The sequence below is a fragment of the Pecten maximus genome, chromosome 15, assembly GCF_902652985.1.
Source record: "Pecten maximus chromosome 15, xPecMax1.1, whole genome shotgun sequence".
Taxonomy (NCBI): Eukaryota; Metazoa; Mollusca; class Bivalvia; order Pectinida; family Pectinidae; genus Pecten; species Pecten maximus.
Window position 1 is genome coordinate 7184341 of NC_047029.1, and position 24662 is coordinate 7209002.

The 24662-nt window shown below is 37.4% G+C and overlaps 1 protein-coding gene and 1 long non-coding RNA gene across 2 annotated transcripts; both read left to right on the plus strand.

The window, feature by feature from the left end:
• The first annotated feature begins 2047 nt into the window (after positions 1-2047).
• On the plus strand, positions 2048-4724 carry LOC117344124 (rho-associated protein kinase 1-like). Its single transcript, XM_033906771.1, has 3 exons — positions 2048-2055; positions 2463-3732; positions 3792-4724. The coding sequence occupies exons 1-3, from the start codon at positions 2048-2050 to the stop codon at positions 4722-4724; spliced, it is 2211 nt and encodes a 736-aa protein (XP_033762662.1).
• A 2625-nt stretch (positions 4725-7349) lies between these two features.
• On the plus strand, positions 7350-12377 carry LOC117344100. The gene is made up of 2 exons (XR_004536118.1): positions 7350-7562; positions 11620-12377. It is a non-coding gene; the product is annotated as an uncharacterized LOC117344100 (long non-coding RNA).
• The last annotated feature ends 12285 nt before the right edge of the window (positions 12378-24662 follow it).

Below are 24662 nucleotides of genomic sequence, written 5' to 3' on the forward strand. Positions count from 1 at the left end.
ATCATCACCCATTGATTTAGCACAAAGTTATGATATTTCAGAACTCTTATCTTACCATTTAATAAAATTTGTAATGAAATATAGGCTTTTTAGTTATTTCAATTTCGTTGATTTTCAACTATTCAAGTGCTTTGTGTTTGTTTGGGAGAAAATGACAAATATGGGAACACGAGTTGAAATAAATGTATACAAAAGAACAGTTTACATACCAGACACAACCAGCTACTTATCGTTTTAGATGAATAATTACTAGTATCAATTTCTAGAAATATTGGAATGCTTAGATATGATATTAGTAGTAGGTTTGACTAGTATATAATGTCCTTCGAATATATAGAGTTATTTCTGTATTATGTATTCGGATAAATGGAAGAGGCTGTAAAGTTGAACAATATTATCCCTTTATTATAACTTTACAGGACAACAGGGAATAACTCCGAAGTGAGGATATTCAATATACCATCAGCCTAATTATACCCTAATGGATAAGACTTGGTTTTTAACACCCTGTGACATTCAGTTTGGAATAACTTGTAGTTAATGGTTTAACCTTTGAATATTCCCATGTGTGTATATATATATTTATATGGATGGATGATATAGATAGATAGATCGTAGAGGACATATTACAGATCCAAGGTTAATAATATTGTCCGTTTTTTCAACCAGAATTCTTCATATATCCTAGCCGAGATGTATGCTTTCCTCGTCGATATAGCCATGAACAGGTATTGTTGTTTCAGGGGTTCTCTATACACCTGTACCAGTCTCCTCTGCAGAGATTCATTATTATTGAGTTATGTAATCCACAACCGGAATTATCAATTTTCTTTTTCATCTTGCATCGGTTGACTTGAATTGGACAAAACAAAAACATTCCTATCTCCCTGGTTTGAAATACAGCAGTGTGTTTAAGCTTGGAATATACTCTACTGCTAAATGAATGTTTAGCAGACTCTGGCAAGCTTGAAAGAAGAAAGGAAGTGATCAAATATCCTTTAGAATATTATTTTGTGAGTGTCTTTGACAATATTCTGATGTTAGAATGACTAAAATCGAGACAAACAAGGGTTATATACTTTATATATAGAATACTGGGTAACAAAACTTCCCCATACAGCTATGTCGTCCTTCTAGGACTCGTTAGGTTTGTTTGTTGGTAAGAAAATATATTGTAAGTTGATAACGTTGTATAGAAATATGGTCATTATCTTTTCACCGCACGACTACCTTAAACTTGACTTATAAGACTGCCTTTACCCAGGGTATGTCGGGTAGTTGTGAACTCTGGACTAAGGGAAATACTAGACTGGTTATCAGTGACACGAAATAGTAATTATCATCAACACGAACTAGAATTGTTATCTAGAAAATCCAAACAAATGGAGTGTGTGACAAATAGCATAACACACTCCGGTTTCCCATACAACACGCTCCCCCGCCAGCTTTAATTCGGGTTAATGGACAAATTGATATGAATAATACAACTTATTTAGGGATTTATTAACAACTTGTTTCGGGATTTGTTAATAACTTATTTCGGGATTTGTGTTAAAGTAAATAATGGGTAGAGTTATATCTGGGTGTTGGCGTTGCTGTATAGATTGTGTGTGTAACACACACGAGAAGTTTTCTCTATCTTAACCGGACTACATGATTTGGTTCATTTGTATAGAGTTTCGCATAGTAGAGAGTCTGAATTTGCATCATTACACGTGCAATGTAATTAAAATAATTGTGTTATAAAAGTATTTATGTCTACACGCAAATCTTTAAACCGCATTTTATCTTACCTGTACAAACAGTGTATTTTAAATGCAAACTATGTACAAAATCAATTGTAAACTGTTACACAGGTATTACATTACTTCGTTAACACACCATTACATTATCAACTTAATGGACATCTTTAATGTACGATATCGTTTGAAAATATCTTTGACTATCTTTTGTTTGCTGGTCCATGATAATGCGGGAAAAGGTTGCTTTTTAACATTTAAGATGAAAAAACGTTCGAGAATTCAGCAAAGAACAAGCTGTCGATAATATGGATTGGTAAGAACAATTGCAGGATTAACGTTATAGAACAACTGATACAGGAAATCGCATAAAAGTCCTCTCTCACCTCACCCTTTGGAGGAGGACATCAAATACAGAATACGGAATTTTGAGGAAAAAACCGAAGACGGAATACGGAATTTGGAGGAGTAAACCAAAGACAGAAGTTAGAGGAGGTCATCAAAGACAGAATATGAAATTTGAAGGAGGACATCAAAGACAGAATATGGAATTTGGAGGAGGTCATCAAAGACAAAATACGGAAATTGGAAGAGGTCATCAAATACAGAATACGGAAATTTGAGGAGGTCATCAAATACAGAATACGGAATTTGGAGGAGGTCATCAAAGACAGAATACGGAAATTTGAGGAGGTCATCAAATACAGAATACGGAATTTGAAGGAGGAGATCAAAGACAGAATACGGAAATGGGAGGAGGACATCAAAGACAAATACGGAATTTGAAGGTCATCAAAGACAGAATACGAAATTTGAGGTCATCAAAGACAGAATACGTAATTTGAAGGAAGACATCAAAGACAGAATACGGAATTTAGAGGAGGTCATCAAAGACGGAATACGGAATTTGGAGGTCATCAAAGACAGAATACGGAAATTGGAAGAGGTCATCAAAGACGGAATACGGAATTTGAAGGAGGAGATCAAAGACAGAATACGGAAATGGGAGGAGGACATCAAAGACAGAATACAGAATTTGAAGGTGGACATCAAATACAGAATACGGAATTTGGAGGAGGTCATCAAAGACAGAATACGGAAATTACAGAAGGTCATCAAAGACAGAATACGGAATTTGAAGGAGATCAAAGACAGAATACGGAATTTGAAGGAGGTCATCAAAGACAGAATACGGAATTTGGAGGAGGTCATCAAAGACAGAATACGGAGTTTGGAGGAAGTCATCAAATACAGAATACGGAATTTGAAGGTGGACATCAAAGACAGAATACGGAACTTAGAGGAGGTCATCAAAGACAGAATACGGAATTTGGAGGAGGTCATCAAAGACAGAATACGGAATTTGGAGGAGGTCATCAAAGACAGAATACGGAATTTGGAGGATGTCATCAAAGACAGAATACGGAATTTGGAGGAGGTCATCAAAGACAGAATACGGAATTTGGAGGAGGTCATCAAAGACAGAATACGAAATTTGGAGGAGGTCATCAAAGACAGAATACGGAATTTGGAGGAGGTCATCAAAGACAGAATATGGAATTTGGAGGAGGTCATCAAAGACAGAATACGGAATTTGGAGGAGGTCATCAAAGACAGAATACGGAATTTGGAGGAGGTCATCAAAGACAGAATACGGAATTTGAAGGTGGACATCAAATACAGAATACGGAATTTGGAGGAGGACATCAAATACAGAATAAGGAATTTGGAGGTCATCAAAGACAGAATACGGAAATTGGAGGAGGTCATCAAAGACAGAATATGGAATTTGGAGGAGGTCATCAAAGACAGAATATGGAATTTGGAGGAGGTCATCAAAGACAGAATACGGAATTTGGAGGAGGTCATCAAAGACAGAATACGGAATTTGAAGGTGGACATCAAATACAGAATACGGAATTTGGAGGAGGACATCAAATACAGAATAAGGAATTTGGAGGTCATCAAAGACAGAATACGGAAATTGGAGGAGGTCATCAAAGACAGAATACGAAATTTGAGGTCATCAAAGACAGAATACGTAATTTGAAGGAAGACATCAAAGACAGAATACAGAATTTGAAGGTGGACATCAAATACAGAATACGGAATTTGGAGGAGGTCATCAAAGACAGAATACGGAAATTACAGAAGGTCATCAAAGACAGAATACGGAATTTGAAGGAGATCAAAGACAGAATACGGAATTTGAAGGAGGTCATCAAAGACAGAATACGGAATTTGGAGGAGGTCATCAAAGACAGAATACGGAGTTTGGAGGAAGTCATCAAATACAGAATACGGAATTTGAAGGTGGACATCAAAGACAGAATACGGAACTTAGAGGAGGTCATCAAAGACAGAATACGGAATTTGGAGGAGGTCATCAAAGACAGAATACGGAATTTGGAGGAGGTCATCAAAGACAGAATACGGAATTTGGAGGATGTCATCAAAGACAGAATACGGAATTTGGAGGAGGTCATCAAAGACAGAATACGGAATTTGGAGGAGGTCATCAAAGACAGAATACGGAATTTGGAGGAGGTCATCAAAGACAGAATATGGAATTTGGAGGAGGTCATCAAAGACAGAATACGGAATTTGGAGGAGGTCATCAAAGACAGAATACGGAATTTGGAGGAGGTCATCAAAGACAGAATACGGAATTTGAAGGTGGACATCAAATACAGAATACGGAATTTGGAGGAGGACATCAAATACAGAATAAGGAATTTGGAGGTCATCAAAGACAGAATACGGAAATTGGAGGAGGTCATCAAAGACAGAATACGGAATTTGAAGGTGGACATCAAATACAGAATACGGAATTTGAAGGTGGACATCAAATACAGAATACGGAAATTGGAGGAGGTCATCAAAGACAGAATATGGAATTTGGAGGAGGTCATCAAAGACAGAATACGGAATTTGGAGGACGTCATCAAAGAGGCCCTCCGAGTGACAGGAAGATCATCTGTATGAAAAACAATCAAATAATGAACAAAAAATATTTTTATTGTTAAAACTTTAATCAACGTATACCTGCATTATACAAAACAAATGTAGACAGACAATTAAGGGATATACATTGTAATTGTGTATGATAACGGAAGTATAGAGGACAGTATAGGTTTAAGAACATATCAATTATAGATATGGACATAGCGGCTACCGGCCAGCGTTCATCATTTATCTTATCGTATCTTTCAAATCACACAGACGAGATAGATACTGGTCATCTGTTTCTATTTCATAGATGAGTTCAGGAATGCCGTCTCTGTCACCTCATTTCAATAGGACTCCTCAGCTGTTTCCGTACCAACATAAATTGATCGTGGACACTGTCAAATGTAGCTTCCCACTAAGCATAATTACTTTCTACTTGATATCGGTAGCAGTGGAGTTATGAATACGTTATCCTCCTCTATTTCCTCATCCGGGTATTCCGCAATCGTGGGGCCGGCGAGAGGAAGTCTCGTCTGTGTAGGACAGTTTGCATTTGCAAAGGAATGTATCTTACATAGTGAAACAATAATTAACATGTGGAGCAATTAAGACTGTAAAGATGACCGAAAGGAGTCCAAGATCCGGATTGGATAAAGTCCGGTTTAGACACTGTAGTAGGGTTTCCTCGGTATTTGTTTACCCGGTAAAGACTGTTGGCCGATGTTTGCTTTACATGTACCAGTAATCAACTATCTACGGACCCTGAATTGATATTTACCAGATTTCCTAGCCCATGACTCCAAGAAGAGTTATTTCACTTACATATTGCAACGCAGTTTTCCTTAGATATTCAGCTGACAAAAGGAGTATAGGGAGGGCTGGTACACATTTCTACTGTCACCAGTTCTTAGGATCAAGTCTTCATCTACTCCGTCCTCCCGTTGGTCCCTACACGTTGATAAGGTGTGTTGTGATTTCATCATCAACAAATATAGTATGTTCCAGTACTACATTGAATAATCTGTTGCCCAGATCTGTCTTGGATCTAGTATTTACGTGACGAGTTGCTTTGAAGGGTTAAGGAAGCTAGCCCATGTTCCAAACAACGTCTCTCAGCTCAGAAATGTTCATCAGTAGTATAACCTTATAGTGTCAATGGTAGACCGCAGCCTGTTGCTGTTTTAAAGCAGGGAATGACGTTCAAGTTTTAACGATAACCATATAAATGCCACGAGTCAACATAGAGGGGGAAATCAAAATTAAATTAATAGCAATGAAAATAATCACATCCATATCATATGCGAAACATTTACACAGAGGAAAACAATTTAGCTCTTCTTTTTCCGCTTGTATTGTACATGGTTACATTACTTCTAAGATGATGAACAGATTTCCTGTTCCTAACGTTTTTATTGAATATGCGATCACAGTCAAATCTTACACCGAGTACATTTACCATGCATAAGACCTCTGACAAATTTAGACACTCGGGACATTTGACAGATGTACACCGATGATTAAAGCTAAAATTAGCCTACAGATGAAATCTTAGAGTTCAGTACGTTCAGAAACATAGCGATACCAAACCTGAAATGTCAAACTCTAAGAAACCTGCATGTCTCATAATTGAATAAGCACAACTTGGGAACAATAGGATATCCACATGAACTGAGAAATATCTTTCTCTGACTTCTCAGGAAACAGCGAAAACAACGATGTTTTCAGACGGACGGACGACGAATAATGTCCAACGGACAGAGGGAAATCTGACCACCCAATCATTTGATGATTGCTTAAAACAATGTTTTTTTATCAAATGTAAATTTTGAAACACGCCAGTAGGGTTAATAATTGCTTTTTAGAAAACAAAAAACAGCTTGAACATTAGTGTATCGTTCAGTGGATTATAGTCTATGGTTAACATTGTTAGCAGCATTCAAATATGATACATTTTAAAATTGCTTCCTTTATAAGTAATACGATCTATATAAATATTGTATAAGGCTCATTCCACTGGTATTAGTTGAAGGTGCGATATTTCCATATTTGTCACAAATGCCATGAAATATAGCCGTACGCAATTAAGTGACGACTTGCTTAAAAGCTTTGCATTCATTTACAGATATGGTTCCTGTGAGTTTCTTAGAACAACCATTGGCACGCGGTATAAATAACCTGAGAACGTTATTGGATCAGGAGGACTGTCTTTGCGGGGCCAGGCGGTTGTGGGTCATGTAGTGCCTTCGTTTCATGGTTTTTGTAATGATAAATCGGTCCTAATTGCTTTAACACTCAAAAAAGACATTAATATTTCATTTAAATAATTCTTGTTAAAAGGACGCTGTCACCTTCAGTCGCAAGAATGAGGCATCAGAACTACCACGAATGTAATAGCCATCGACTTCTAAGGAATGCCTAGATATATAACAGATTGATCAAGTCTATGGAGTATAGACATCTACAATGTAACACTACTTCATAGAAATGACCTTTTGTGTATAAGCAATGGAAAACAGTTCCCGACATTTCCTGGTTTATTAAAGAGTGCCTAGAAAACCACATGTCTACATTTTCTCAATTCTGTTCCATCCGTTTTGGCAACATACATAACATAATTTGAATTCCGGGCCATATTGGCTCGCGGTATTGGAGCAGGACTTGGATATCCACAACTATGTTTTGGTCATCCTTATCGATCCAAACAAGGCCTGTGACTTTCTTCCAATTGACCTGTGCCTCGGGGAGCTATCATGGCGTGGTGTGTCAGAGGAGACTATTTATCTCGTCAGCAGCTAGGTACCTGGCGAACAGATAGCGGATATTGAGTCCAAAGAGACAAGTTGATGACTATTCCCAATTAAAGGGCTTCTATGGGTAATATATTAGCTCACTCATTTGAATATTGGATTGATGGTGTTGTTGTGCTGCATGAAAGAGGCAACAAGTACTTTAATGACAAGAGTCTGGATGTTTTTTTACAATATGGATGTTCTAGAAAGAGATGCGACACTCTCATCATAATACCGTCATTAAATGTTAATAGTTGTTGATAGGACATTAAACAAGACATTTGATTTGAAAAATCATTTAGCAAATCAACCTCTGCAATGTTATGAAATGAAAGAAACCTTTAGGTTTTACAATATTTGTATTGAAATGCGTGTAAGATATTGTAGAAATATAGAAATTCAGTGATTATCAGCGTTAAAAGAACATTTACCAAATGCTACCGAACTGTTGATATTCGTTTGGCTAATTACTGCCCTTTAATATAATGACATATATTTTGTAGCAAGGTGGCAACCAGAAAAACTCGACTTACATCTCGAAACGTGTTTGTTTGCGCTTTCCATTAATTGATCTAAGTATAATATTGCGGGTCATGGTATTAACAACTTCGTCAATAATTGATCTAAGTATAATATTGGGAATCATGGTTATAACAACTTCGTCATTATCAGCTCCCTTGCCTTCATCTTAACTTACAACGTAAATAACATGGACTGGTCATTATCAGCTTGTATGAACTTGAAGATTGCACAATTTCTGTATTAGGAACTTTCTTTTTCTTGTGACATTATCCCCAACAGTTTCGTCATCGATGACATTTTAAGTCGTGGTTGAATAAACATTGAATGGTTGGTTTTCTATTATAATTTACAAAACAGTATTGTACGGATGGACAATAACTGCGTTTATTCTATCAACTTTTGTGATACGAAGTTTACCAAGAGGAATGTTTTTGATTTACCTGATAGTTCCGTTTTTGATTTACCTAATAGTTCCGTTTTTGATCTACCTAATAGTTCCGTTTTTGATTTATCTAATAGTTCCGTTTTTGATTTACCTAATAGTTCCGTTTTTGATTTACCTGATAGTTCCGTTTTTGATTTACCTAATAGTTCCGTTTTTGATTTACCTAATAGTTCCGTTTTTGATCTACCTAATAGTTCCGTTTTTGATTTATCTAATAGTTCCGTTTTTGATTTACCTAATAGTTCCGTTTTTGATCTACCTAATAGTTCCGTTTTTGATTTACCTAATAGTTCCGTTTTTGATTTACCTAATAGTTCCGTTTTTGATTTACCTAATAGTTCCGTTTTTGATCTACCTAATAGTTCCGTTTTTGATTTACCTGATAGATCCGTTTTTGATCTACCTAATAGTTCCGTTTTTGATTTACCTAATAGTTCCGTTTTTGATCTACCTAATAGTTCCGTTTTTGATTTATCTAATAGTTCCGTTTTTGATTTACCTAATAGTTCCGTTTTTGATCTACCTAATAGTTCCGTTTTTGATTTACCTGATAGATCCGTTTTTGATCTACCTAATAGTTCCGTTTTTGATCTACCTGATAGATCCGTTTTTGATCTACCTAATAGTTCCGTTTTTGATTTACCTGATAGTTCCGTTTTTGATTTACCTAATAGTTCCGTTTTTGATTTACCTGATAGATCCGTTTTTGATTTACCTAATAGTTCCGTTTTTGATCTACCTGATAGTTCCGTTTTTGATTTATCTAATAGTTCCGTTTTTGATTTACCTGATAGTTCCGTTTTTGATTTACCTAATAGTTCCGTTTTTGATTTACCTGATAGTTCCGTTTTTGATTTATCTAATAGTTCCGTTTTTGATCTACCTGATAGTTCCGTTTTTTATTTATCTAATAGTTCCGTTTTTGATTTATCTAATAGTTCCGTTTTTGATCTACCTGATAGATCCGTTTTTGATCTACCTAATAGTTCCGTTTTTGATCTACCTGATAGTTCCGTTTTTGATTTATCTAATAGTTCCGTTTTTGATTTATCTAATAGTTCCGTTTTTGATCTACCTGATAGTTCCGTTTTTGATTTATCTAATAGTTCCGTTTTTGATTTATCTAATAGTTCCGTTTTTGATCTACCTGATAGATCCGTTTTTGATCTACCTAATAGTTCCGTTTTTGATCTACCTGATAGTTCCGTTTTTGATTTATCTAATAGTTCCGTTTTTGATTTATCTAATAGTTCCGTTTTTGATCTACCTGATAGTTCCGTTTTTGATTTATCTAATAGTTCCGTTTTTGATTTATCTAATAGTTCCGTTTTTGATTTATCTAATAGTTCCGTTTTTGATTTATCTAATAGTTCCGTTTTTGATCTACCTGATAGTTCCGTTTTTGATCTACCTGATAGTTCCGTTTTTGATTTATCTAATAGTTCCGTTTTTGATCTACCTGATAGATCCGTTTTTGATCTACCTAATAGTTCCGTTTTTGATCTACCTAATAGTTCCGTTTTTGATCTACCTGATAGATCCGTTTTTGATTTACCTGATAGTTCCGTTTTTGATTTACCTGATAGATCCGTTTTTGATCTACCTAATAGTTCCGTTTTTGATCTACCTGATAGTTCCGTTTTTGATCTACCTAATAGTTCCGTTTTTGATTTATCTAATAGTTCCGTTTTTGATTTATCTAATAGTTCCGTTTTTGATCTACCTAATAGTTCCGTTTTTGATTTATCTAATAGTTCCGTTTTTGATCTACCTAATAGTTCCGTTTTTGATCTACCTAATAGTTCCGTTTTTGATTTACCTGATAGTTCCGTTTTTGATCTACCTAATAGTTCCGTTTTTGATCTACCTAATAGTTCCGTTTTTGATCTACCTAATAGTTCCGTTTTTGATTTATCTAATAGTTCCGTTTTTGATCTACCTAATAGTTCCGTTTTTGATTTATCTAATAGTTCCGTTTTTGATTTATCTAATAGTTCCGTTTTTGATTTATCTAATAGTTCCGTTTTTGATCTACCTGATAGTTCCGTTTTTGATTTATCTAATAGTTCCGTTTTTGATTTATCTAATAGTTCCGTTTTTGATTTATCTAATAGTTCCGTTTTTGATTTACCTGATAGTTCCGTTTTTGATCTACCTAATAGTTCCGTTTTTGATTTACCTGATAGTTCCGTTTTTGATCTACCTAATAGTTCCGTTTTTGATTTACCTAATAGTTCCGTTTTTGATCTACCTAATAGTTCCGTTTTTGATTTACCTGATAGTTCCGTTTTTGATCTACCTAATAGTTCCGTTTTTGATCTACCTGATAGTTCCGTTTTTGATCTACCTAATAGTTCCGTTTTTGATCTACCTAATAGTTCCGTTTTTGATCTACCTGATAGTTCCGTTTTTGATCTACCTGATAGTTCCGTTTTTGATCTACCTAATAGTTCCGTTTTTGATCTACCTAATAGTTCCGTTTTTGATCTACCTGATAGTTCCGTTTTTGATCTACCTGATAGTTCCGTTTTTGATCTACCTAATAGTTCCGTTTTTGATCTACCTGATAGTTCCGTTTTTGATCTACCTAATAGTTCCGTTTTTGATCTACCTGATAGTTCCGTTTTTGATCTACCTGATAGTTCCGTTTTTGATCTACCTGATAGTTCCGTTTTTGATCTACCTGATAGTTCCGTTTTTGATCTACCTAATAGTTCCGTTTTTGATCTACCTGATAGTTCCGTTTTTGATTTATCTAATAGTTCCGTTTTTGATTTACATGATAATTCCGTTTTTGAATTACCTAATAATTCTGTTTTTTGATTTACATGATAATTCCGTTTTTTGATTGACCTAATAGTTCCGTTGTCAGCTCCATGGCCTCGTTTTAAAAGTTAAAAGTTCTTTGATGTGGCCTTAATCTACATCGATCGCAGTAATATTTGATGAAATGTAGGACGCTTCCCCTTTCGGGAAACATGAACTTATCATCATAACCTTTTGAAAAATGTCTTCTGATTGCATCTTTTGTATTGGATGGACATCTGGTGGATATGTTTGATACCAAGACGATCTATTGTTTGCCTACACACAAATAGAAAGAAAATAACAACATATGTATTGTTTTCAAAGCTGTTTGTCACTTTGTTCTTATCACAAACATTGTATATTTCAGAACAAGAACGTACGTCACATTCTCCGATGAGAAGCAGAAACATGTATGACCGTTCAGGCACGAGGCATCCCGCCAGAGAAATTGTCTTCATAACGATCTGTTTAGGGAAGAACATTGGAAATCGAAGGTGACTTCACGTGCTGGACGGTTTAAATTTAAATCAGTGTTTTCTTTCTTTTGTTTCATTGACATTTTTCTTTTCGTTTCTTATCTAGATATCATTTGTACTATTTTGCTAATTACTGTAAATCACTTCGATTTCGCGACCTTACTCCTTCAGACATATTCGTGGATACATGATTTCAAGGACGCTGATCTAGAAATTACTTTAATTCGCGAATGATGAGCTATTAGAACTCTACAAGGTTCCTATATCGGTATGGTCGCCATCCCATAGTGGTATTTTCGGATTTGAATCCGCGATTAACCCCCCTCGCGTATTAACTCGAAAATAAATCCCACGTGAAATATAAGTCATTTACAGTAATATGGTAGTATTCAGCATTTCCTAATTGCCAATATATTTTAACCTGTACTGTATAGGGATAAATATTGTTTATTAGTATATAATTTAATTTTGCTTGTAACAAGCATTTTCATTGGCTCAAAAAATTATGTTATCATCTCATAACATAAAAAAAATAAAAGGAACTACTTTCAGTTATACCGGAAGTAGCGGAGTAATCCTTGTTCACGGGATTTTGTATTTATCGATGTGTTTTTAAATATCTGGAGCAAAATAAACATGTTAAACTTAATGAAAATGTTTCTTATCGTTGTTAATTAAATTATAAGGGTTAACTGTAATATTGTTTTACGTTATTGAGCAATAACACAAAAAACTGGGGTGTACTCTTTTCATAAACCGCTTCGCGGTTTATTCAGAGTACACCCCAGTTTTTTGTGTTATTGCTCAATAACGTAAAAAAAAAATAGTACAGTTAACCCTTAAATATTTATTATATGACTGTGATTTCCTCCCCTTTCCTGTTTGGCCAATTCTAAACATTCTCACTTTGCTCAAATATTATATCAACCCCGAATTCGCGCTACAGGGGGATATAAAAATTCAACAACTCGAGTGCGTACCACAATATAGTTACAAGGGACTTTCCCGCAATTCGTGGTGTCAAAAATGTAAGCTTACATATACTTATATGTATGTGCTCCCGAACCGAGTTTAGTAGACTGAATTTGTAAATATTGTTACATTTGGATTTTGTTGAATTTTAAGCAATAATAAATAACTAAGTTTAAATTCATTGCTGACTTTGACTTATTTATTGTCATTTTTTAACTGTTCTCCAGTCAATTACTATTATCTACCCAATCCTATGACAGGTAATGATAATCATTCTGTAATGTGAAAATGTTGCAATTTTTTTCATATAATGAAGCAATTATCAACCTGTTTTCAGGTGAATACGATGATTTAACAACTCGAGAAAGTGATATTTCCGAAGTCGAAGGCCTAGGGAAATATAATTATTTTGGAAGACTGTGACAAAATGTAACAAAATTAATAGGATCTACCAAAAAGTCTGATTTTGATTCTTTCCATTAATTGTTTAACGTCTTCAAAGCTGAAAGTATTAGGATCTACCGTAATTTTCGCGAAATATTTGAGGTAAAAAAAACTTTCATCGGTTCCTTTTTTCCATAGATTATATCGTTATATCGTTATATTAATGAAAACAGACGTTATTTCATGAGGAAATGTCATCATCATGTGCGTTTGAAAATAAACATATATAACCTGATCAACAAGCTAACACAATATCACCTGATTTGGTTTTGATACATGTATATGCATATCGTTTAAGTCTACTTAACGAGTGTGGTTTCAATAATATTGTCGACAGTTTAAAACGTGTATTTACATAACGTCAACACAATGGTCTGGGAGACCAAGTCTTCTACAGCTGTGTAGCGTTAATACTTGTAGTAAATACTAAAGAGAAATGAAAAGATTAGCTGGAGATATGAAAACTAGTTTTCTTTCAGACGTGTAAATAAAGGCAAATCCCAGTAGGGACCTTACATGCAGTGAAGGGTTTATGCACACAATATCACATTATCCTCCTATTGCAATAACTACGGATTTGTTAGAAATCAGACAGATAATAGCACGTGCCACTATTTCAGTTTTGATGTGATATTTGTTTTACGACCTCTGCCATAGTGGCCTTGAAATGAGATTGCCGTGTCCTTGATTTATTAGCTAGTTCACAGTGCAATTCGATATGCGGGACAGTACATATGGGACACATAAGGTGTCTTATGGTCGTGTCGATTAGGTGATTTTGACGCGTTTTTGGATTCTGCTGTGCCGTGTTTGTTGTGTTCTCCTGTTGCTGTGTATTTGAGAATTCTGCGCCGATGTTAGTTTTTCTGATGCTTATCTTGTTTTGTATGGTTGTTCTCGTCCCGCATTGCTGATTGACTTTGTTTTGTAGGGCTGTTGTACTGAGCTTTGTCTGACGCTGTAGGGTCCTAGTGTTTGATATACCACTGGTTGGAGATGTCTTGTGTTCGTCTATCAGCTAGTTTTAAACTATCGCTTCGGTGTCCTGAATTTTACCAATCACTCCGTTGTCCTGAAGTTTGTCTATCGCTTCGATGTCCAGAAGTTTGTCTATCGCTTCGATATCCTGAAGTTTGTCTATCACTCCGTTGTCCTGAAGTTTGTCTATCGCTTCGGTGTCTAGAAGTTTGTCTATCGCTTCTTTGTCCTGAAGTTTGTCTATCGCTTCGTTGTCTAGAAGTTTGTCTATCGCTTCGTTGTCTAGAAGTTTGTCTATCGCTTCGTTGTCTAGAAGTTTGTCTATCGCTTCGTTGTCTAGAAGTTTGTCTATCGCTTCGTTGTCTAGAAGTTTGCCTATCGCTTCGTTGTCTAGAAGTTTGTCTATCGCTTCGTTGTCTAGAAGTTTGTCTATCTTGTAGTTTGCGCTTCGATGTCTAGAAGTTTGTCTATCGCTTCTTTGTCCTGAAGTTTGTCTATCGCTTCGTTGTCTAGAAGTTTGTCTATCGCTTCGTTGTCTAGAAGTTTGTCTATCACTTCGTTGTCTAGAAGTTTGTCTATCGCTTCAGTGTCCTGAAGTTAACGACTTTGGAGCTTCTCTGCAGGTAGGACGTAAGTTGATTCTTTAGAGTCGACTGAATTTGGGATGTTATATTTTCTCTAGTTTCTATTCTCCTTGTTCTGCCTAATGTCTCCCTTGACACTGCCTCACGTTTTGAGATCGCGTTGAGTAGGAACCTCACAATTCGAAAATCCACTTGAGATTTGATCACTCCGACGTTCTACCTACGAACATATAACTACCAAAGCTCTACATGTCGCCGATTCAAACAATGGCGTTATTTGTACTGTACGGAACATAACACCTGTTAGCATTTACTCGTGGGTCCCTATAGTATATAGGTCGCACTTACACGTGAATATCCACGTGTTGACTTATTAATTTTTACGACATAAGGAAACCGAACGTTAAGACATTTCAAAGCCGTAATTAAACGTGAGACTGCCAGAACGTCTTTTGTAATGCTAACGCGAATGTCAGAGAGTCCGGTGTACTTTCAGCCGCTTACAGATCACCGGTTCTTTATTTATCCTGCAAAGTACACAAAGAAATGACATACAAAACTGTATCGGTACGCCTACGTGTTACAGGGCAACATTGATGACAGACAGATTTGATCAACGTGTTGCGTTATAATTGATGCTATTAAAATCATCAATCAGGGTGACAAGCGTTATCAAGGGAAATGCTGTTGCCAGAACAACGACTGGAAATAATTAGTAACACTTGATGGTCGTGGTGGTTCAAACATCCGTATCAGCAACGTTACGGCGTATTATTTGATGAAATATAAATCACTGAATCATCAAATTATTTTTTTAAATGATATATCTGCCGAAAATTCTTCATTCAACACGGTCACAAAAACAGTGGTTATTACATGTGGCATATTGTTCAGTAGTGTCTAGCACAAACGTCGTCAAGTTCAAATAAAACTTCTATCAATAGAGAAAATAGCAAAGCACCGGAAATTGCCTCGGATATACGTCTGGAATACGTGCACGTGTGGATGCAGACCGCGAGGCATAAAATGCAATAATGGTTAATTATTGAAAAAACTGCGATAGTTTCGCACATCATCAGACAGTGTCGGACGGGGAGGGGGAGCATGGTAGATAGTGAGGGGTTAGTCGGCTGAGTGTAGTGGCGAGGGCAGGTGGACACAATCTGATTCGGGAACGTTGTTTTTATTTGACAGACTGGTACACTGTAAAGGGTTGTAAAATTGTAAGCAAGGAAGAGATGAAGTATCGAGAGCATCAGCGACCCTCAAGTCTGTCTTGTCTTTTGAAATATGTCCTGTTCTCGGTCTGTTTTTCTTGAACCTTTTTGCACTATTCACAAGTTAAAAGGACGATAAACCCGGAACCTGCAATGGTACTGTAAAAGGAGCGAGTTGATGTGTCTTGAACTTAGTGTTTGATAATATCTCGCTTTGACTTGGACTTAGTGCCACATATGGTCCCTACCACTCAGCTGGCGGAGTGGGTGGTTTTGAGATGGACTTAGTTCCACATATGGTCCCTACCACTCAGCTGGCGGAGTGGGTCGCTTTGACTTGGACTTAGTGCCACATATGGTCCCTACCACTCAGCTGGCGGAGTGGGTGGTTTTGAGATGGACTTAGTGCCACATATGGTCCCTACCACTCAGCTGACGATTTTGGTCGGTGTGACTTGTATGTAGTGTCAAATGCCCTCCCTGCTACTCAGCTGACAGAGTTAGTCAGCGTTGCTTGTACATTAAGTCAAATAGGTCTTTGTCACTCAGCTAAACGAGCAGGTGGGTGTGGATTGTACACAGTGTTCAACAGGTTACACAGGTGACAGAGTGGATCGGCGTTGCTTGTGCTTGATGTTAAAACGATATCTGTCACTCAGCTAACGTATTGGGTTGGCGTGGGCGTGGGTTGGCGTGAGTTGGCGTGGGTTGGCGTGGCTTGTATATTAGATAAAATAGCCCCTTATAAAGTTCATCGAGGATTATGATTATGTTATTTTGTCTCTTTTTATTCCGAAATGTAGCGTCTATTGGTGGCGTCGAAGGTACGTAAAAACGCAATACGATTAATTAACAGTCTGTAACAGATGAAATTTCCTTGTCTGTGTTTGGCAAAAAAAAGCCTACATATCTTTGTAAGATGAAAAACATATTCAAAACATGACTTTCATACAAAGAGCCGGAAAACACAGGCTAATTTCTTATATCCCTGTTCTAAGCTCGACAAGAAATCATGTCAACAAGGACCTACCAGTTACTTAGGTAGGACATTAGGTCAGCAACGGACTTATCAATCGCCTAGTTAGGACATTTGGTCAGAAAAGGATTTGACAATCGCCTAGTTAGGACATTAGCTTAGCAAAGGACTTATCAAAGTGTAGTTAGGACATTAGGCCAGCTAAGGACATCAATCGCCTAGTTATCTATCTGATGATAGCATCGCTGCATTATTTACCTTAACTGAGTGACCTACATATATTTGATTTTCACAATTTCACACATTCCCAAGACAAGCTGTAGATACATATCATAGCCACGATTTCCTTACGATGTGAGTTTTAAAACAAAATCATCCAGGAAGGAGTTTCCCTGTATTCTAGTTTGTACTTGAGCAAACTAATCATCACGTGCAGTTAAGGTTATAACAAGCTCCATAAAGTTAACGTTATAACAAGTTCTATAAATTTAACGTTATAACCAGCTCCATTAAGTTAAGTTTATACATTGTAACAAGTCTTATAAATTTAATGTTATAACAAACTCCATATAGATATACATTTGTACATATATTATCATGGTCTTTGTTCTCACGGTATCGTGTAGGGGTCACCGAGAGGTTCTCTAAAACTCAAACAGATGTGCTTTGTCATAATATATAAAACTTTAAAATATTTCGGTCAGCATTTTTTTTAACAGCCTGATAGCATGATGAATTCGAATGAGACCGAGAAAATCTCTTTCCACGTTCTTTCAATTATTAACGCATTGTTAAATCCTAATTCAAATTAATCGAGCATTCTAAATCGGTAATCAGACAATTTAGACTATAATTCCATACTACACATATTTGAGGTATGGGTGATTTCTATACTAAATGCCAGTGTTTCCGTGTCTATGTGATCACTGGACTGTAGACAATAGACAATGCTACCAACACCATCCTCGTTAACATTACTTATCATGGCCCATTTCAAGGCTGTATACAATTTCACAAAATGTCAAAGGTGTAATTCAGTTTTCGCGTGAGTAAGTAGTATTTTGTGCTCTATTTTATTCATCCCATTGACGAGAAATATGTCTGCCTTTGTTCCGTTTGTCTTTGTCTCCGAGATGTTTGGAATATCTTTTCAATACATACCACGCATTACATGTTTCTATACTCCCGTCGTAAAACATGCATCCATTTAGACGTCACGGTATACAAGAGAAAGATATACGGCAGATATATACCACCATCTGTCACGACTACTACATACATTCATGTACGTAGCTGTGTGTATAGGGGGAAAATAATACTTCCGGTTAAACAATTTTCTGTTTGTAACTCACGTATGTGATTATTTTTTGTTTTACTTTTAAACATCGGTGGTCTTCAAAAAGGGAAACAAATGAAATGGAGGGACAAGGTTAAAAGAAAAGTATACATTAATATACTTCAACGTCAAAAACAAACATTAAACTACCACAGCAACAGCATAAAATAACACGGATTTATTCTACAATCATATGTTATACCAGTGTCATTTTGAATACAATATGATCAACCATAGCGTCAACACACAAGGTCATAACATATAGAGTCAACACACAAGGTCAAAACATATCATAGCGTCAACACACAAGGTCATAACATATCATAGCGTCAACACACAAGGTCATAACATATCATAGCGTCAACACACAAGGACATAACATATCATAGCGTCAACACACAAGGTCATATCATAGCGTCAACACACAAGGTCATATCAAATCATAGCGTCAACACACAAGGTCATAACATATCATAGCGTCAACACACAAGGTCATAACATATCATACCGTCAACACACAAAGTTATATCATAGCGTCAACACACAAGGTCATATCATAGCGGCAACACACAAAGTCATATCAAATCATAGCGTCAACACACAAGGTCATAACATATCATAGCGTCAACACACAAGGTCATAACATATCATAGCGTCAACACACAAGGTTATAACATGTCATAGCGTCAACATACAAGGTCACAACATATCATAGCGTCAACACACAAGGTCATTACATGGCATAGTGTCAACACACAAGGTCATAACATATCGTCAACACACAAGGTCATAACATAGCATGGCGTCAACACACAAGGCCATAACATAGCGTCAACTCACAAGGTTACAACATATCATACCGGCAACACACAGTCATAACATATCATAGCGTCAACACACAAGGTCATAGCATAGTGTCAACACACAAGGTCATAACATATCATAGCGTCGACACACAAGGTCATATCATAGAGTCAACACACAAGGTCATAACATATCATAGCGTCAACACACAAGGTCATATCATATCATACCGTCAACACACAAGACCATAACATATCATACCGTCAACACACAAGGCCATACCATAACATAGCGTCAACACACAAGGTCATATCATATCATACCGTCAACACACAAGGCCATACCATAACATAGCGTCAACACACAAGGCCATACCATAACATAGCGTCAACACACAAAGTCATACCATATCATACCGTCAACACATAAGGTCATACCATAACATAGCGTCAAAACACAAGGCCATACCATATCATACCGTCAACACATAAGGTCATACCATAACATAGCGTCAAAACACAAGGCCATACCATATCATACCGTCAACACATAAGGTCATACCATAACATAGCGTCAACACACAAGGCCATACCATATCATACCGTCAACACACAAGGTCATACCATATCATACCGTCAACACACAAGGTCATAACGTATCATAGATTCAACACACAAGGCCATACCATATCATACCGTCAACACACAAGGTCATAACGTATCATACCGTCAACACACAAGGTCATAACGTATCATACCGTCAACACACAAGGTCATAACGTATCATACCGTCAACACACAAGGTCATATCATAGCGTCAACACACAAGGTTATATCATAGCGTCAACACACAAGGTTATATCATAGCGTCAACACACAAGGTCATAACACAACCCAGTATGTATCATAACGCCAGGTCGTAACACAGTGTACAAAAGGCCCTAACATACCATAGCGCCAAGACAAATTGCTGTAATGGATCATAGAAGGATATAAAGGCCGACATTCTCCTCCTACGAGAACATGCTTTTGATACATGTATGTCCAAATAAAGAAACATCGCACGGGAGTAAACAGACAAATTAATAAACCTTATAAATACATTCAGTAGTAAACTAACATGTCAAATTCAGGAACTAACCCTTCCTTTATATCATGTACAAATCTATCAAAACAGATTTAGCATTTCTCAAACTTTATGGATCTGGGTATTATATGAATTTATAGACAAAGTAAAATGACTGTGTCCCCACTTACATGTATGTAAATAGCGTGCCGCACGTTGTTAATACAATGGTGCTGTGATATGTTAGGATAAGAAATTAGTTTTAATGAGTTTGAATACCACTCTCGCGAAGCGGATGTTAAGAAAACCACAGATATAGAAGCCAGTCGACTTGTGACCACATTAAAACATTCTGTGATTATGACGTTAGATACAAAAACGTACACCGCCATGGAATAGAGAACCCCAGTTTGGAATATGAAATCCTAATCTACAAAAGAACATCCCGAAAATGAGAGTGGTGAACACACTAGAAACCTGGTAATTAATGTCATTACTGGGTACCTGGTGTTGGGGCAGTACAGAGAAGCAGAGAAAAACAGCATTCAAATGGAACCGGAATTCTAGCTCAAGCTAGACAAACCAGTGGCAAAATATATAAGTAAAATATATATAGAATTGTATGTAGACTCTAGCCAAAAAGACAAATAACATAATTATATAGATTTGTTTGGAGACTCAAGCCAAAAAGACGAGTAACATAATTATATAGATTTGTATGGACACTCTAGCCAAAAAGACAAATATGTGTTCATGAAGGATAAGAAACTTCTTACTCATGCAAATGTATGTCAATTCTTGGCTAACATTTTCAAACTGAAAACTAGGGTGATGAAATGGAACCAGTTTAACGTTGTATTTATTGTATTGCATTGCATCGCATTGCATTGTATTGTATTGTATTGTATTGTATTGTATTGTATTGTATTGTATTGTATTGTATTGTATTGCATTGAATTGCATTGAATTGTATTGTAGTTTATTGTATTGTATTGTATTGCATTGTATTGTATTGTATTGTATTGTATTGCATTGAATTGTATTGTAGTTTATTGTATTGTATTGTATTGCATTGTATTGTATTGTATTGCATTGTATTGTGTTGTAGTTTATTGTATTGTATTGTGTTGTACATGTATTGTATTGTATTGCATTGTATTGTATTGTATTGTATTGTATTGTATTGTATTGTATTGTATTGTAATAAGGCCTATCTATAATAACAGTAATTTAGGGACAAACAACACCTTTACAGAAATAAAACACATATAATCCAAACGTGAAAACGTTAAAATCAAAAACACACTACAGTATATTTCATAGTATAGTTCTATTGTACGTAACTAATCAAACACAAGGGATGCAGAAATGGTATCGAATAAAGCATTTCATATACGTAACGTTAGAAACGTTCTTACAAGTATGTTTGAAATCGGAGCAACCCACCACAAAACGCTTCACAGTAAAACGTTGGTCGCATGCAGGTAATCAACAAGCATCGAATAACTCTGACGTCAGATCTCACGAGCAAATACGTAGAAATCATGATGTTGACCACAGAACTTCCCTCATGTTTTTTTTTTTTTTTTCTTCTTCTTTTTATGATACAAGTTCTCCCCCTACCACCTCATCACCATATTAACATCTCAATGACTCTTCATACCTAGACGGGGGCGTCGAGTGGTTAAGGTGTCCCGACACTTTATCACTAGCCCTCCAACTCTTCCTCCACCTCCAAAACCAGGCACGTCCTTAAATGACCCTGGCTGTTAATAGGACGTTAAACGAAATAAACCAATTATACCTAGACGCAGACGATAGCCTGGTGGGGCAAATCACCGGAGACGGAAATCAACTCGTCAATAATGTTTTTAATAACCGATCGTTTTTCATTTGTCGGAGCCTTATGGGTTTATCGGGAAGCTGAGATACAGACGGGTCTGCGCTGTCGTGGTTGTGTCCTTGGACAAGACATTGTGACGGGCCTCCCGTGTGTTGGCCATTGAGGTAGTCACTTGTGACGGTCCTCCCGTGTGTTGGCCATTGAGGTAGTCACTTGTGACGGGCCTCCCGTGTGTTGGCCATTGAGGTAGTCACTTGTGACGGGCCTCCCGTGTGTTGCTCATTGAGGTAGTCACTTGTGACGGGCCTCCCGTGTGTTGGCCATTGAGGTAGTCACTTGTGACGGGCCTCCCGTGTGTTGCTCATTGAGGTAGTCACTTGTGATGGGCCTCCAGTGTGTTGCTCATTGAGGTAGTCACTAGTGACGGGCCTCCCGTGTGTTGGCCATTGAGGTAGTCACTTGTGACGGGCCTCCCGTGTGTTGTTCATTGAGGTAGTCACTTGTGACGGGCCTCCCGTGTGTTGTTCATTGAGGTAGTCACTTGTGACGGGCCTCCCGTGTGTTGGCCATTGAGGTAGTCACTTGTGACGGTCCTCCCGTGTGTTGCTCATTGAGGTAGTCACTAGTGACGGGCCTCCCGTGTGTTGCTCATTGAGGTAGTCACTTGTGACGGGCCTCCCGTGTGTTGCTCATTGAGGTAGTCACTTGTGACGGGCCTCCCGTGTGTTGGCCATTGAGGTAGTCACTTGTGACGGGCCTCCCGTGTGTTGCTCATTGAGGTAGTCACTTGTGACGGACCTCCCGTGTGTTGCTCATTGAGGTAGTCACTTGTGACGGGCCTCCCGTGTGTTGCTCATTGAGGTAGTCACTTGTGACGGGCCTCCCGTGTGTTGCTCATTGAGGTAGTCACTTGTGACGGGCCTCCCGTGTGTTGCTCATTGAGGTAGTCACTTGTGACGGGCCTCCCGTGTGTTGCTCATTGAGGTAGTCACTTGTGACGGGCCTCCCGTGTGTTGCTCATTGAGGTAGTCACTTGTGACGGGCCTCCCGTGTGTTGCTCATTGAGGTAGTCACTATCTACTACAACTGGTAACATTATGAAAACCTTAATGGATATACTACAGTTGTAGTTATAGAAACTAATCCAGGTTTGAACTGGTAATTAGTAGACATATTAACTACGTGTCTGCGTTGTTGCATTTAACATCAAAGCCCCCACGAGATAAAAGATGTCTTGTAATCACGAATCATTTAAATATTTATGCCGTTACATCAACATAAATGCGACATTTCAAACGCCACTAAAGCTATATTGGTACCACAGGGACTCACTTCAATACGACTCGCAAACGCTAAAACGAAAATTAAAATTGGATTTTCCGTCTATCTGATAAAATCATTGACTTCGGTGGCTTTAGATTCTGAAACTTGTATTATAGCAAGATTTTCATGATTGTTCAGACATCGTGTGTCATTCCTGACCAAACAAGTCCTCTGTATATATAATGTACGACCTGACATCACAATCTGTTTTAAACATCTGCATGTGACATAATATCGTTAGCCAGTCTCCAGTGACACACATCCTACGGAGAGACGTTTTCGCTGAAGAAGAAGACCTTACACAGGACGTATTTCAAACCGGTTTGGTCTGGTTTTGTGGTGTTTTATGTCCAATTAAGAAAAAAAAAAGACCGGTGTCCACAAATGATGAGGCTCATTAACATATTCAGCATCAATTACGTTTATGATGGGCCACTAACGGATGATTTTACATTGAAATACCACTTCTGGACAACCCACCAGACTTAAAAATTTCCTGAGGAAGGCATTTCAGTATTTAAGGGGAAATCTGAGTGAAGGAACCTCCTTTATATCCTGAAAGTCCAAAAGCTAAGCCCATCACCCAGCAATCACTACGGACTTAAAAAACGTCTTACTGAATAATACATACAGTGTAGGTCTTAACGTGAATATTAAACTGTACCATACAATAGATTCGTCCTTCTAGGACTTATCAGTGATGCTATAGGGACATTATACAGCTGTGTCGCCCCTCTAGGACTCGTCAGTGATGTTAGGGACATCACACAGCTGTGTCGCCCTTCTAGGACTCGTCAGTGATTCTAGGGACATCACATCTGTTTCGCCTTTCTAGGACTCATCAGTGATATCAGGGACATCATACAGCTGTTTCGCCCTTCTAGGACTTGTCAGCGATGCTAGAGATATCATACAGCTGTTCGTCCTTCTTGGACTCGTCAGTGATGTTAGGGACATCATACAGCTGTGACCCATACATTTTCACGCCCGGTCGGGGAATCGAACCCCGGCCGCCTAGGTGAAAGGCAAGTGTGTTACCACTATGCCACCCGACCATCCTAATAATTGGAAGCAGGACATACTGATTAGAATACTATTTTAGTAAATAGCATAAAACAATTGCTTGATAATTATTTTGATAAATTACTGAAGTTTTCTCTACAACTAATGCTGAAAAAAAGTCATATCACAGGCTCATGGGACCTTTTAAAATTTTCAAACATACGTCATGGGTTGTTTCTTAGACTGCTACAAATAACACCTAATTATGTCCAAATTGGTGTGTGTGGGCAAGTTCTATTGTTCCACTAACACATCATTACAGCTTTTCCTGATACAAAGATACGCAAGGCGCAGGTGATGAGGGGTCGTAATAGCTGTTCTACAATGAGC

What these genes read in the sequence shown, in the direction of transcription:
- LOC117344124 (XM_033906771.1), top strand. An exon ending in GAATACGGAAATTGGAGGAG is followed by an intron (nt 3,733 to 3,791) that starts GTCATCAAAGAC and finishes CGTAATTTGAAG; the next exon opens with GAAGACATCAAAGACAGAAT.